Consider the following 16,827-nt stretch of genomic DNA (forward strand, 5'->3'; position numbering starts at 1 on the left):
TTTCTTCTCTCCAAAGAGGATCATTACTAGTGTAGCTTGACACACAGCAGAAACTAAGCAAGTTTCAAAGTGTGAGGGACATGCTTTCTGCAGAAGTTGTGTTAGGTATTAATTTAGCCCAGGTTGTTGCCCAAGAACAGACCACCCTCTTGACTAAAAGCAGATGGAAAATTTGCCCATCCAGCCAATAATCTAAAACCACAGAGACTTAAATCATTATGACTTTGCATAGTAGTAATCTAAATAATACAACTACCAAACAGATTTTGTTTAAGCATCAGAATTAATGATTTCTCTCAATGTGCAACATAGCTTTTCCTCTTCGGAGGTGTTACTTTTAACAATACAATTTGAAGATAAAAGGAAAGGTGAGACAGGAAGTAGATCAGCTTGCCTCTGAAATTCACTAGAGAGAAATCTGAGATTGAAGTATTCTAGTTGCACTTGATACTCTCCCAGAATTAATAGAGAAGTTGACATTTCATTATGAAGACTAAATTATGTAGTTGGTATCAGCTTCTGGTTGTTGCTATGCCAGAGCATTCAGTAAGGTGGTTCCACAGATTATTTGGGTCATTCAAGCAATATTCAGTTTTTAGACTTCAGCTGGCTGACATCACTGTAGCCTCAAGTGGCTAAAAGTCATTATCTCTCCTTACATGTAAAGCAGACCTTTAACCTCAGCATCTGGAATTATCCTGCTCTGTGTGTGCTTGCAGACCTGAACTTCACTTATCTCCAAGATATGAAGTTAAATGATCTTTTTAGAATTATTATTTTTTTTTTTAGTATGCAGTGTTAATAATCTTAAATTTATCTTCATAATATAAATATGCCTGCAAGTAGAAACTTATCAGGATGGTATTAATTACAGAGCTTTAAAATAATGCTCTGCCCACCTAAAGTATTCATACATTTAGCACACAGATTTTTGTAATGTACACCAAAAGGCGAGGGATCATCCAAGATTCTGTGTAAGTAGATGTGAATCCAAAGGCCGCCACTTCTGACTTATTCACGTTGATTATGAATGTTGATGTTTTAATCTAGATTCTATACCAAATGTGTATGAAAGATACAGGTCTCCTCTGGACACAACTTATCCTACAGACTTTATACTCATCCCAACAACTTTGAGACATGATAGACACAACTTCCAAAGAACACTGAACAGCAGTTTCATCAAGTGCCAGTGAGGATACTGGGTTAAGCCTGATCTGCTTTGATCCTAGGACATGCTACATTATTGGTTACCAGATAGATTTTTTTTTTAAACAGCTACCATAATCAAGTTCTGTACCAGCAAATTTTCAGGAAACATATTTGCACTACCGGTTAAGAAAGCAGTCTCCAATATCTTCTGCTTCACAGAGCAAAAGATGTTATGCAGCTAGATTAGATCATATCGAGCACATAGTGCTTTTGTGGCACCAACAGACTCTGTGAGTTGTTTGGTTATAGAGAGCCATGCTCACCCAAGAATGAGCCAGTATTTTGTCCTGGACTAGTTTAGATTCAGTTTTAGCTAAGCACTCCCAAACAAGGGGATCATTTGAGCCCTTCCTTCAACTTGTCCCACAAAAAGAGAACCAGGGTAACAGCAGAAGGGAGATTGAACCAGGACTAATTACTGCTCCTTTTTGTCTTGGCATTAACTACTTTGCTAGTTGATGAAGGGGGGTTCAATCATCTCAGACTGTGCTAGTGTCTTCCCATTTTACAAGCCTATCTTCCTGTAGGAAGGAATATGATTGGACTGGTATTTTTGACTTGATGAACACCTCGAACATCACCCTAAAGCCATGTTTATTTAGAACTAATACTAAAGACTTCATGTATGAATCTTAATTCATCATCTTTGCTCCAATAAACTACTCCCTCTTCATAAATGTCAGTCTATGACATAGATTTCCATAAATGAGATCAAGATATGGTACCAGAAGAATACAAATTTATGCTGTTGCACTGCAAAATAACCTGTTAGGTGGAACAGTAAATGCTAGATCAAAAAACCAGACGCTTAATACTTAAGCTGAAGTCTGGGAGGAAGAAATCTCAATGCCAAGGTAAATAGGAAATTTTCCTTATTTAACTTGTGAAGAACTGTAGGTCCTAAAGAGAAGGATGTCCACTGCCCAACATGCTAAAGGAAGAAATGCCAATGCCAGCTGAGAGGGAGAGAAGAAGCATCTCTCTGAAACCCTCTCCATGTGTAGAATCCCAATGAAGTTTTACCAGTCATGAACTTGCTTTTGCTCCATGCAGATGCAGATGACTGGCTCACTAATAAAAAACTAAACAGAACACCTGAATAAAACTTCCACTGTCTGAGTATCAGGAGACGTAGCTTCAGTAGCCTCTTAAGCCTGAGGGAATTCAAACCTGCATACCCCAATTCCCACTAGCACACTCAAAGTGTCAGCTCTTCTGGATGAGAGGCACTCTACTCCTCCCATAGAAGACAGGGCATGGCCAGCCCCAGACACAAATTTAGTATACAAATACTAGACTAATTCCAAGAAAAAAGAATGTGGTTTTGTTTTTCCCTCCTAGCTTAATCAGTGGTCTGCTATGTAACCAGGGCCTAGTTTTTCAACAGTAAAGTGACACATGAAATACCATTCACCTTTGTCAAAAGTTTTCACACATGGGTCTGAAAGTTATTTACAACTACTTTGATGACACATTTTCTGACAATCTCTACCCTCGGTATTAACAGTTGAAAGCATTTTGTAGAATATAGAAGGAAAACTGAAAAATCAGATAAACACGACACTTCTGTAACAGGCTTTGCAGGAGACTGAGGCAAGGAGACATCAGGCTTCAGGTTCATGTCCTTAAGGATAGGGAATTGAGGAGAGCTGGAAAGAAACATAGCTTTTTCTGGGTATACACCAAACACAGTTCAGTCACCCCAGAGAGCCTGGCAACACCTTATAATGTATTTAATTACAAGCAAAGGTTTTTAGGTTAAAGAAATCATAGGCAATAACTGGAAACTGGATGAACAAAAGTGCAACACAAACAGTAAACTATTTTCTTCTACCAAGCCCATTTCTGTACAACAGAACTGCACTAGATGTTTGTGAAACAAGCGATATACCTGGATCTGGCTTTAGGACCCAAGGAGTCATTCTCAACAGTCGAAAACAGCATATCTGCATTCACTCCTTCTGCTCTTGATGCTGATGATTGCATTCGTACCATATGTATATATAGGCAAGGGAAGAACCTGAGGTGCTACAGCTGCAGGGGGATTCTTCACTCAAGCTTTATATACAGCAAGGAGGGCACGGTCACGCCTTAATTGCGATGAGCAGTTTGAAGAAGCAATAAACCAGGCAGTAAATAATAAACGACAGAAGGGATTTTCAAATACTTCAGTATAATTCCACCAAGTTAGTATTGGTTTACCAGAAGTTCACGTTAACAAAACTAATGCAGAAAGTACTGTTAGAATAGGGTTATGTACAACCTAAAGCCGTATCAGATTGTAAAAACAATTAAGTTATGTTCAGCTTAAATAACTTGGCAGCAAGACTAAAACAATATAAGAGAATGAGGAAGCTATACCTGCAGGGGCTGAGGAAGAAACAGCATCTGTTAAAAAAGAGCATGTATCTAGGCTCACGTCATGCTTGCTGTCCGGTTCCTTCAGTTTTTGCTTGGGAAGATGTGCTGCAGTCCTCTCATGTAACTACATTGGCAGTTCCACCAGACGTTTCATGATACCAAAAGGATGTGCAAAGAGCCCCTGTTAAGGCAGCATAAACTGCTGTACGCTCATGATGGAGCAAACACCCCACCAAGTATTTGCAGGAACCCACCCAAAGAGGAATGGCAGAACTCGGCGTAGTTTAAAGAAACATCAGAAGCTCTGAAACCATTAAATGCAGCCAAGATAGCGGGCCCTTGATATAGGCAAAAAGAGACAGCAATGCTTCTGCAAATGGCCTTGAGTGCTTCAGGTCTTCAGTCAGCAGCTCAGAGCAACACTGCAGCTCTAACTCTTGCATGGTGCTTCCATAAAGCAATGCCACGCCAGCATTACAATAGCTAGCATGCACACAGCAATAGCTGATGTTACTGTGGAATGAGGCTTCCACATGTGTTTATTTCTTCACAATGTTCTAATAGTTCAAAACCAGCAGTTTGAGCAGTTACAAGCTGAAGCAGCACTTTGGTTTTTAATAGTCTGAGGAGTTTGAGAAGATGTTGAGATAAACAGAAACCCCATTTAAAGAACAAGGAATGTAAATCAATGAAACAGCTACCAGTACTGAGAGGACAGCTGAAGATGTTAATTTTTCAGGAAAGATCATGCTGTCTCCACTAGAGACCCATGAATTCCTATGCTTGCCAGCTGTGATGAGATCCTCCAGAGGGGAAAAGGTAGAAGGCAGAGAGGATTTAAAAGTAATTTTGGGGCCACAGGGTCCATTTTAGGGTTTAACTAGGTGTCATTATTGTCACTAGCAGCTTTATTTTAGAGACTTTGTGTATGCCAAAACTAGGGCTTGGCTGTGGTTAGGGATTTGGGCACCAAGAGCCATAGGGCATACCTTGCCCACATCTGCTGAAGGTGCCTGCTGGGAGGGATGCAGCACAAGTGAGGGCAATCTCCATCCTCCCTGTGCCTCCAGCCCCTCAGCAGCATCCCAAGCGAGGAGCAGGTTTACTACCTGACATTAAGCAATGCATTTTATAGGCAGTCCCTGGTTGGAGATGTGTTTACATGCTGAACATAAGCAATGTTGATTTGTTTCTGGCAAGACAGCGCTCCAGAGCGGGAAGGGCAGGAGTGATAGAGTGCTTTAGAAAACCCTTTGCATTTCCTTCCTCAGAGAGCCTTTTGAATCCTAACCTACTTTATCTGGCGCAAGATGAGATGAAACGAGACGGCTGTGACAGTGAAATTCGGTGGTGATGCTGCAGAGGAGGCAGCTGTAAGAGGCCACTGTCCCAGGCAAGGAGCGTGGCTGGGCAGCAGCTGGTGGCCTCTGCAAACCGGCTCCTTCTCTTTCCCTCCAGGTGCCAGCGCCCGGGGGCAGCAGTCAGCCGCAGAGCGCTGCGGAGAGCCGGGAGAGCTGCCAGATTTCACACCCACCCGCTACTTGGCCACACGTGGAGGGAGAGGGCTGTTTTGAGTAAGTCTTCGTCTCTGAATTCGGGGCATTTCATACTCAGATATATATATATATTTTTTTTTTCTTTATGTGGAGCAACAGGTCTTTGGACGCAGTCCAAACGTGTCAGTAATAACAGATAGCCTTCTTGCAAATACAAGACATTTCCAAAAGTTTCAGAGCAAACTGTCAGATTAAAGCATCGCTAACAATAAACTGCCACATGCAGACTGAAGAGATGCAGAAACAAGGATAGAAAAACACATGCATATTTACTCAAAGTGCAGGTTCAGCAAAGCTTAAATGTTTTGTACATTGTCTTTTTAGTCTTGTTGAAATATTGTTCTTACACTTTGTTCTTTCTTTAGCTTTCTTAGAAAGAGAAGTGAAATTCTGGGAATATTCTCACTTCACAAGAGGGCAACTGTTAAAAGAAGGACAACCACTGATAGAAATAGTTTAAACTTAAAAGATATTACATGTTACCTAAATGCACTAGTCTGTGTTCTTTAGTTGAAGACTTTTTCTCTGCTTGCCAAAAAATATCTAGCAAGAAGTTAAAAAAAAAAAAAAAAAAAAGTGGAAGAATTCTAAATGCAGATCTAACATGGAAATAAGACACAAGCCTGACTCTGTGCAGGCGGTACTGTATGAGCTGCGGTTACAAGGCAAAACTGGAATAGAGTCCTGTTGGACAGTACCAAAGCAGGTGTAACCAATGGTCTTATCACTTTGATTAGATGGATGCTTCAAGAGATGGTTTCAGCTGGATAATCTAGGATAATTCAGAAAAGTGTCTGGTGAAGGACTACAAAGGGATTTTTCAGAACATTATTAACAAGTCTTCAAATTGCTAGAAGAAACCAAAATGTGCTTTGGAAAACAGATTACTTTCTTCATTTGCAAGTCTGTCGCAATACTTAAATTTAGAAAGAAGTAAGAAAAGAAAAGCAAAGCATTTTTTGGAAGGGGGACAGAAGGATGACAGCAGGGAGAACAGGCAGGATTTCTGTGCTCTGTGGCAAGTCCAGGGAAATTTATTCTATGGACAAAATAAAATGAGAGTCAGAGAAAGGCTGACTTAGTTGAACAGTTTGAGCATCAGAAACTTTAGACAACTTTAAAATTGTTCTTTAGACAAAGGAAATTGGTAGGTAGTTAGAAACATGAAAATCTACAGCGCCTACGTTATAGCCAGCAAAACAAGATCTTCTCTCATACAAACCTTTGGAAGTCATTAATTTGAATTAATCTCACTATGGAATTTGCTGAATATAGGATGTCTGAGGTAGAGCTCTGACATTTGGAATATTCTTATACAGAAATGCATGTGTTATGTTCTGGAAGTCTATCACCTGTATGTCTGTAGGAGCTAGCATACATGGCATCTCATCTCATTGCAATGAAAATAAAACTGATTTGCAAATACTCCTCCTTCCCTACTTTTCTGATATTCCTTTTGCCTCTCTAGCTGCAATCCATAGCACTGCTTGGTAAGATTACCTCTGCCAACTGACTTGCTCCAGGAATGAGGGAACACATACATGTTACTAGCAGTGTATGAGAATTAGGTGTTTTCCTCAGGAATAGCAGTCACCTGGCATGAGCCACAGGTGTTTGAAAGTATACATTATTGTCATGCCATTTGCTGAGAAAAGTCAGATTCTCAGCTGTTAACACTACTGTCACGAGAACCCAGAGAAGATAAGGGTCTAGAGGCTTGCTGTTCCCTCTAGCTATAACTGCATTTTTTTTACTTCGTCTTTTAAGCAGGTTCAGAAAATGTAATCATGCGTATTTTAATTGCAAGTTAATGTTCTCAACCACTAGGTTTTGTTCTGGGATTGATTTTACTATGCCTTGGAGTTATGAGATTTCAGTTCTGCTCTTAGCTTTACCACAAACTTAGCTTAGTGTTTCAGAAACATCTTTTAGATGTTCTTGTTTTCACAGTCCTACTTGCAGATACTGGAAGCCTACTTAGGCATGTAGAGTATTCACCAGTTGGGCTAAAGTCCAGGAGGAAATACAAAAACTCAAAATCACTAGAAGTAAAAATCAAGTGCTGGGGCCCACCAGTCTAAGGTCCCCAAATATCCCAGGCCAGGAATGTAACTGGGTAGAGAGATGTCAATAACCACTCAAGGAAATAACAGATTTGCTGTTGCTGCTGCCAAAATTTGATTCTTTCAGCAAAGCAACCATTTGCAACAGTGCCCTGAGTAGGACTGAAGCCACAGTCATGAGTGCTGGGAGCATCAGTTCTCTGCTGGAGACTGTTCTGCTGATCAGAACAAAAAGGACCTGCTCATGTCTCCTGCTCATCTCCTTCCCCAGGAGAGACAAAAACCACTGAAAGCCAACTGGCCTCTTGAACTTTCAAACCAACTGAAGCCAGTATTTTGTAAAGTCAATATGTTACATCATGACTGCTGAAACTGTAGTTATACCTTTTCCTGGCTAAGCAGGAGTCTAAGGCAATTCAGCTGTCTCAGACATTAATCAGAGAGGAAAGTAACAAGCTGGCAAGCAGAGATGGGCATCTCTTTACCTGTTCCTGCCTGCTCTCCAGCATTAGGTCACCTTTCTTGAAGTTACCCTTGGGCCTTAGAACTACAGTATCCAGCCAGACAAGTGTTAGGAAAACCTTTTGCTTGGTTTAAGTTACAGAAGTACCTGACAGTGTGACATGATCCCTCCTTCTTGGCATGAGGGAGTTGCTATAGCTCATCTTCTGAATAGATGTTACTGTGCCTGCACAGGAAGATTGCAGTGAATGAAGCCACGGTTCCATTCCTGCTTAGGGGAAAATTCTTATTTTTTATAGTTTTCCCCAAATATATATATTTTTTTCTTACTATGGATATTGCTATCTGTGCCACTAATAATCCCACATAGAGGCCACATTCCTTTTAAGAAAATTTTCAACAGAACTCATTGTCAACAGGCTAAAAGTCTGCTATGACATAAGGTGTGAAACTAAGCACAGATCACAGATGTCTTTTTACTCTTTCAACCTAGCTTTTGATTCAAAGAGTAGCAGAACTATAGAGACAACTGTGTAATCCCAGAACACTGTTGCTTGTTTGTAGTCACCAGTTCAACAGCTGTAGCAGTCAAAGGGGTTGTATACTGTTGCCCTTCTGGGACAAGGAGAAACTGGAGAAAGAAGCCTTTATTTAAGCAGAGTTTTGCTAATAGTCATAACTGATTTATTGATTCATGTTTTCACATTTGAGATTAAGCTGTATTCTCACTTTGACAAATCTGTACATATATAAAATACCAAGAAAGCTTTGTCACAGTCCCCAGTTAAAAATCTGTCGTGACGGATCTCGACTATGGGAATAAGCATCATCTTTCTCACATACTCTAGTGGAAGCAACATCACTCCTCCTGCAAGCCCAAAAGATCCAAAGGGAGGTTACTATTGTGCTCATTACTGTAAATAGCTGTTTATCTCAAATAGATCTCCACTGTTGATCTAACTCACAGAGCAAGAATGAACCCACCATCACCACCTTCCCATCCATAGATTTACACTGCACAGCTGCTGCTTTGCTATTCCACTTCTGTACCTCCTGCATCAGGAACCATCCTCAGAGGTCTAAAACCACATTGCACTCTAAAACCACATTGCAGGCAGTGTATTGTTGTTATTCACAGACTTCAGCTACATCAGCTCATATCAGGATTAAGAGACAGAGTTTCCCTCTGCAAAGAATTTACTTTATCAGCATTTCTTCACTGTGCTAGACCCTCACTAGCTTCCGGTTTTTTAGTTTACCTCTCACCTGCTGTGGTTTCTTCAAAATTCCCTCTTATTTTGTAGGAGGTTTCTACACTTTTGAAGATGCCCTTGTTTTTGATAGTATTAGACCCCATCAGCACTGATGACCACAGGGCTATTTTGCCAGGTCACCCAGCTCTTGCTGGCAAGGCATTAATGCAAGGGATGCAAATCCCAGATTTTCCTAAGCTTCCAGGCTCAGAAGCCCCACTGATTTCTTCAAGGCCATTTAGCACTTCAGTCTTTATCAGTAGGACTGTATGACTTGAGGTCGCTGCCCCACAGAGAAGGCAGGATTTGTATTAGATGACATCAATGCCACAAACTTATCTCCTGCTACTGGAAATCTCTCTTGAGGGAAAGGAGACCATGGGTAGAATGCTTCCCAAGAGACAGCCATGAGCCTGCTCCCAGATAGCCGCTTGCTTTGCAGTAAACAAACAAGTCAACCCACAAACTGGTTTTCTTCTTGCATTTTTGAGTCATCATGTTTGCAAGACATCTACAAATAGCTCAGATTCACTTTAAATAGGTGCAAGTAATTGACTGCCTAGGGAGGTTGAGCTTGTCTGCTCCAAACTGTTTTGCATGGAACAGGTGCTTCACCTCTCTCCCAGAAAACTCTTCCAGGAGCACAAGCATTGCAGGCAGCTGTTAACACCAAAGAAAGGCCAATCCCCTCTCTCAGGCTATAGTTTTGAATATAAAAGCCCTATTTCCCCTCCAAAGAAATGCATGCTAATTATAGTAAGCCACACACAGAACAATTCCCAAAAGGCAAGAAAAGTAAGTGCAGGAGTTGAGTTCAGCCAGATCACATCCTTTCTATCCATGGCACTGCAACAATCCTCACCTGATACTTTCAGGTGCTTGTTATATACTTACTGGATCTGAGTTTTCAAGTTGTTACAAACTGTTCACATGTGATGCAGTGTTTCTCAAGCCAACAATCCTAAATAAAAAACAAAACAAAACAAACAAACAAACAAACAAAAAAAAAAAAAAAAACAAAAAAACAAAAACCAAAACAAGATTATGACACAAACTTAAGGGCCCCTCAAAATTTCCTTTTAAAGAGGACCTGAGCATGTGATACTCAGAGAAAACCAATCAGGAAAGGCATCATCAATTTCAATAATTAGAACATTATTTTATTTATTTTGGGATTATCCCAAATTCAGTAAATAGGCAAAAACTCAGAAAAGAATAGACCAAACCTAAGATTAGTTATTCTAGGGAAAAAAAAAATAAAAAAGAATATTTTTTTTCCCACAGTCTGAAGTCTTAAAGGCACAAGAGGGTACCTAATTATACATGTATAAACATATTCAGCTCTTACAGCAATGCAGGTGGGGGCAGACTGGCTAGGGAGAAGCTGTGCAGAAAAGGCCCTCAGGGTCCTGGTGGGCAGTGAGCTGAGCCTTGGCAGCAGAAAGGCCAAAACCATCCTGGGCTGTATGAACAGAAGCACGGCCAGTAGGTTGATGGAAGTGATTATCCCCCTTTCCTCAGCACTCATTAGGCTGCATCCAGAGTACTGCATCCAGTTTTGGAGTGAGTTCAGCAGAGAGCCCCCAGGTTGCTCAGGGGCCTGGAGCACTTGCTCTGTGAGGAGATGCCATGAGATTGGGGTAGTTCCTCCTGGTTAAGAGATGGTTTGGGGAGTGCTTACAGCAGCCCCCAACACCTATGGGAAAGCAACCAAGGAGTTGAAGCCAGGCTTTTCACAGCAGTGAATGATGGGAGGATTATGGATAAAAGCTGAAAGAAAAAAGGTTCACGTAGGAGATAAGGAGATCCTGTCCCCTGGGGAGACAGGGCTGGGGTGCAGGTTGCCCAAGGAGGCTCTGCTGGGTCCATCCTTGGAGGTTTCCAAGCCCCAACAGGGCACAGCCCTCAGCAGCCTGGTCTGCGCTCAGAGGTGGCCCTGCCTGACTGTGAGGCTGTCCTGGAGTCTTCCTGACCTCCGCCCCTTCCAAATTTCCCTGTGATAGGATATTTACAATCCTATATAAATATTTTTTCTACAATATTGTTCATTACAAAGTCAACAACTACAAAAATCTGTGCTCCGATATATTTGATGCCTAAGAATCAGCAGAGTATTTCCAGGAAATCCATGTAAAGAGAATTGCAGGGGCTGGAGTCTGCACTTATTATCTTCTTTTTGCCATTGGAATAGCATGTTACAGCCAAAAGGAAAGTCTAAGAAATTACTTGACTGCTTTCTGATAGAGTTTTTTGTGGTCTGTGCTATGACAGGGTTTCGGGGATCAGTCAAGGTGGACTTCATTATGTCAGGCCTCAAACACTATGCCTTGCCTCAAACAGATTACTACCTGAGCGGCACAGCCAGAAAACAAATCAAATGTCCAGGGACCTTTTGTGAGTCGACACCAGAGCCTAGCTTTAAGCTGTAGCTAGTCACAATGCTAGTCATTGGGACATAGGTCTTCAGAAAGCACAGGGGAAAAAGAGAGAGAAATCATCTGCTTTGTTACTTTGCTTTTTGCAGAGCCCTCTATCCCTTCTCCATTACACAAAAGCAGAATACAGACCTATTGGTCAATTGGTTCAGGTGGGGCAATGATAAGGAGTTCCCAATCAATGAAACAATTTTATTGCCTTACCCTTCTACAGCCACCAGTACTCTCTCTTTCTGTCCCAGATTTACTTCTTCCTGTAATTCTGTGTCTCTCTGGAGAAAATCTCAGACTGCAGGGGTGCAGAAAGAAAACTAAATTTTCCCAACAAGCCTTTCAGATCTTACAGTCCAGGAATTTAGATATATCCATTTGATATGGCAGATTGAAATGAAAGAAAAGAATATGGGAGAGAACATAACCCTCTGTAGCTTGATCCTACCTTTTTCTTCTGAAAGACAATATGATTTAATTATTTGCCTTTAAGGTAGAGTGTTCTTGAATTACAAAAATAATTAAATAAAGGCAGGACAGTGATCTTTGTGCTAGTAAGGGCATATGAATAATAACACTATGACCTACTGGCAAAGGAGGGGTAGAGGAGGAAGGAAAACACTGGGCACTGGGACTCCCTCTTCATTGGTCATCTTCGAGCATCATGTGGCCAAGGCTTCTTTTTAAAGATAACTCTTGATCTCCTGGAGCTCATACTATCCTCCTGTCCTGCATTTCTGCTTGATCTTGTGGAAGACTTCTCTCTAGCCTGGCAAAATGTGTGACCAGTTTGTGGGCACCTGGAAGCTCCTTTCTAGTGAAAACTTTGAGGACTATATGAAGGAACTGGGTGAGAACTGTTTTTTTTTGGAGTTGTTGTATATGGGACAGGGAAGGAATGTTGATTTTGAACTTTATTCCTTCCTGGCTTTTTCTGGCTATGTTGTTTACCAAGGGGGTTTTAGTCCATCTGTTCTGATCAGATGGTCTTAAACTGGAGAACTTGGCTGTTTGAATTAGTGGTGTCAAATTCCTATAATGTAAAAAAACCTTGACTGGAAGAAATAGTTTCAGGTAAGCTAAGTATATGCGTGCCTACTTAGTAGTGTTACAAATAGAAGTAAAACATGTCACTACAATATTTTGTGTGGATTAGCTTTTATCCTTGGACATACAAAGTAGTGTAATGCTAGAATGAAGTAAGCTTCTCTATGTCTAAAAACAACTTTAGATTGCTACTGGACTAGGAGATTGATTGTCATGGCAATTATAGTGAATGAAACTGTGTAACTGCCTCTAGTGAATATTAACAAAAAAAAAAAATGTGGATTCATGTAGATACCTGAAAAGGACTTGTAGGATAACACTCTTTAAAAATATAGACTCCTTGCTTAGAATTAAAATTGGGCTTTAAAAGGTTTCCACATTCTTTTAGTGTGGAGGAAGTACGGGGTAACTTGCATTGATTGGATCAGTACATGCTAAAAAGCTGGGAGGGTTATTTGGATATTAGGGGTAGAATACTCACTAAGATGTATGCAGCATTCAGACAGCTTTCAGTGAGACTCTTGCATTCTTAATCTTTACCCCAGATTTTACTCAGGACGTAACTATTGCCAGCTATTTCTTAATCATTTCCTTTTATTCAGCCCAGCCACAGATAAATATAAAAAGTACTTTATTTTTTTTCTTTTTTCTTGTTTGTTTGTTTTTGTGACTTAGAAACTGTTGTATATTTCTGTTTATTTACTGTTAGATACAGTTAGCTTACAAGTTAGCGTACAAAGTGCTGCAGTTATTTCAAACAAGTATATGTGCAGTCTGACATTAAAATCTTGTTACAGTCTTCAAAATATTGTTTTTACTATTCTGATAATGACAGAGCAGATTTCCTTATGTTGTCCCACCGGTCTTGGTCTAAAGGCATATCAAGTTAGTGAGATGTTACAAAGGAACCTCTGCAACATAGAATTAATAAAAAATTCAGAAAGTAATAGGGAAGTCAACACTGAATTCTTTTTTTTTTTTTTTTTTTTTTCCCTCCAACAAATAAGAGAAAAACATGGAGTAAAGATAAAACTTACATAGTGGCCTGGCTTATTTACAGGTGTGGGGTTTGCTACCAGGAAAATGGCTGGTGTGGCCAAGCCCAACGTAACCATCAGCATCAACGGTGATGTGATAACCATCAAAACAGAAAGTACCTTCAAAAATACAGAGGTCTCTTTTAAGCTGGGTGAAGAGTTTGATGAGACCACGGCAGATGACAGAAAAACAAAGGTGAGTTCAAAACCGGCACTATCCCAATATATCTCTCAAAAGAGACACGGGAGCAGGAGGCTGGAGTTGTCATTTTGACAACCAGTGTAGAAATGCTGCCTTCAAAGGTAAGAGTGCTATGGATACTGTGTGCCTCAGTGCTATTTGGACATGAAGACAGTCTTCTCTTCAGCTCAAAGCCATACTTTTTGTTGTTTTTTTTTTTTTTCTTTGGCAGAATGTCATAACCCTAGACAATGGCATACTGAACCAAGTGCAGAAGTGGGACGGAAAGGAGACTATCATAAAGAGAAAAGTGTTGGATGGGAACCTGGTGGTGGTGAGTTTATTTTTGTTACTTAATCACTGAATTAATTGTGTAGAATTCATGTTTGGCAGGTGTATTACATTGGATTCAAACACAAGGAGTGAAAGCATCTGAAAGGTCTCTGTGTACTTGACAAGAAGTCTCTCTGAATGCATCTGAATTATATATTGAAACTGAAATGCTGTTAAATTCATGGGATGGTATGGAGGTACCTGTTCACCATGCATAGCAAGATATGGTTATGAAAGAGCAGGGAGAAAAAAAAACAACATCCTGGTGAGGGAAATTTTTTATATTGATGCAAAATACTCCTGTTCATCTCCAGTAGAGAGTGATCAACCATCTGTGAGAACTGTACTATAGATCACCAACAATTATGTCAATAATATGATGTTATATCAAAAAAAGACACCTGCATTTGAGCTCTGTTGGTTGGTCTTATCTGGTCAGAGAGTCTTGTGCTTGAGTCAGTGCCAGTGAGGCCCACCTGCAGTCTGGGGCTTCCCAGCACTGCTCTCCAGCTTTGGGAAGACACTTTGAAGAATCTGGGAGGGGACTAGAACTGTGTTCTTAAAAGGCAGCTGAGGTTCCTACATGATACAAAACGATACACACACATGAAATTCCTGAAGAGTTCTGCCCTCCCCTAAAGAAAAATAATGTGTCTATAAATTTAATATTTAAATTTCTTTGGATAGGGACCAGAGGCGAACAAATAGAAATAGTTTTTAATAACAACTTCATTAAGAACGATTGAACAAAACAGAGTTTGATCTAACAGACAAATAAATGAGGACAGAGCCTAACATGCAGAGGCTGACACCAGCAGCTGCGAGTCTGAAAGCTGTGTAGGACACTGTGTGTGGGGAGTACGTGTTGTGCACATGTCTGTGAAGAAGACAAGCCACAACTGCAAAAAGTGAAAGAAAAAAAGGCTAATGCCCAGCTCCAGAGTCCAATCACCCTTCACAGAAGTCCTAGGAGCCATCTTTAGAGGTTTTTAAGAGATCAAAAATCTCCTGGGGGTCGCTGGAGTAGTCCTTTGATAGTCTTTCGGTTCTTTGTTTGTATTTCAGACTTCTGTTTCTGAAGCTCTCAGTCTAGAATTTCACTGTTTTGGCAACTAATTTTTGAGGAGGAGAAATGCAAATTTTTTCTTACACTGGCTCCCAATGGATAAATAATTCTCTACCTTATCACTAACATTTAGTGAGAATTAAAAGCTGATTAAACTTGCCTTTCTTTCCAGGAATGCACCATGAATAACGTCACCTGCAAAAGAGTGTATGAAAAAGCATGAGGAAGCCACCTTCACCAGGACCAATGCTTAAAGCCAGAGAAAAACAACTTAACTGAAGGAGAAAAACTCAAAAAATCCATTTTAAAGAGAACTGTATTTTTACAGATATATCCTGAAAGAGTTACATACAGCTAGTCTAATTTGTTGTGGCTATTAATAAAATGTTCAGCTTTCTACAGTCCGTGCTTGTACTGGAGTTTGTCAGAAAGGGGTTTGAGGGGGGATGCAACATGGGAAGGGGTGCTCTGCAGGAAAGCATCGCGTGAGAGCTAGTGCCACAGGCGGTAACTGTGACCCATCTCACTGCGGAAAGAGGATCAGAGATGATCCAGGGAGTGGCACTGGCTGTGTGACAGTGATAGGTGTAGACCTGGACACAGAAACCTCCTCCAGTGAGTGCTGCAGGCGGGCTACCCATGGCAAGGAGGGTAACAGGGCTGCTGTTCTTGGCTTTGAGTGAAAGGAGCTCTTCCCGGGTCGGGGAGGAGGGCGATTGCGGTGGATGCCCAGCGCTGGCTTTCCAACGTGAGCAGGGAACCACGCCCCTCATCCTCACAAAATTGCCAACAATTTTAAACACAGGAATCATCTGAAGTGGTTTGATCTTGTCCTCTCCCACCTGAAGTGTGAAATTATAGGTGCTGTAACTCTCAGCTGTGATTATTTTGTTAATGTCCTTTTCCTTAACATTGCTTTTTGTCCTAGGTTAGAAAAAAAGCCTTGAATTAAGAAACATGGTTTAAAAAGTACTCTCAAGCTTACTAAAAGCCTGTAAAAATTTGCTAGTGGCATCAACCTTCTTTATATCCTATATGCATTTTCTGCTACTTCATTAGGTTAGATCAGTCTTAGGAACATGAGCCTCTCTAGATGCAAAGCCCTTTGAACACCATGTTTTTCAACTGTTCTTATTCTCGAACTATACTCTTTTACTACCCTTAGGCCTGGCCTCCTATTTCCAAACTTCTCATCCACAGAAGCCCTGATTTCTATACCTGGGAGGACTCAAGCTGAGGACAAAAGAAAAAAGGAGAAGTCTAGGGAAAACCTGGACGAGAAGCATTTGAAAATGCATGCAGTAGCTACAAAATGGAGAAATGGGCATATCTCAAGCTTTGCGATTAAGATCTGTGAACCAAATTCCACATATTCCTGACATTCCTGAGGTCAGCTGTCAGAAGCTATGGTGCTGAGCCCCTACTGCCAGCAGCAGAGACCTTATACACTTGAACTTTCCTCTGCATGACTCAGACTGTTCCTAAGTTTCTGCACTATTAATAAAACTGGAGAGGGGAAAAGAAAAATAAGGACTTCTACACTCTGGATAAACTAAGGAGTCATTTAAGAGCAGTTCCAAAAGACTATTGGTAAATTCTGCAGAAAATGTTAAAAAAGCCATGAACAGACAGGTCCCCTGCTTTTACCTTGGTTTCACTGGTTGTGAAATCTCATCAGCTTAAATAACAGCAGTTGCATAAGGTAAGGAAGTATACTTCAGAGTACTCCATATATAAAATATACAATACACAATAATAAATCTACATATTACTTAACAAGAACCAAAATTATTTACAAAATAGCATTCCTCTCTGAAAAAGGAGGATCTC

General features: G+C 40.6%; 1 protein-coding gene across 1 annotated transcript; it reads left to right on the forward strand.

The window, feature by feature from the left end:
- Positions 1-12,039: 12,039 nt before the first annotated feature.
- On the forward strand, positions 12,040-15,398 carry LOC104365394 (fatty acid-binding protein, adipocyte). Its single transcript, XM_009972173.3, has 4 exons — positions 12,040-12,183; positions 13,441-13,613; positions 13,831-13,932; positions 15,170-15,398. The coding sequence occupies exons 1-4, from the start codon at positions 12,111-12,113 to the stop codon at positions 15,218-15,220; spliced, it is 399 nt and encodes a 132-aa protein (XP_009970475.2). The 5' UTR covers positions 12,040-12,110; the 3' UTR covers positions 15,221-15,398.
- The last annotated feature ends 1,429 nt before the right edge of the window (positions 15,399-16,827 follow it).

This window comes from Tyto alba, unplaced genomic scaffold, assembly GCF_018691265.1.
Source record: "Tyto alba isolate M040663 unplaced genomic scaffold, T.alba_DEE_v4.0 Super-Scaffold_9, whole genome shotgun sequence".
Classification (NCBI taxonomy): domain Eukaryota; kingdom Metazoa; phylum Chordata; class Aves; order Strigiformes; family Tytonidae; genus Tyto; species Tyto alba.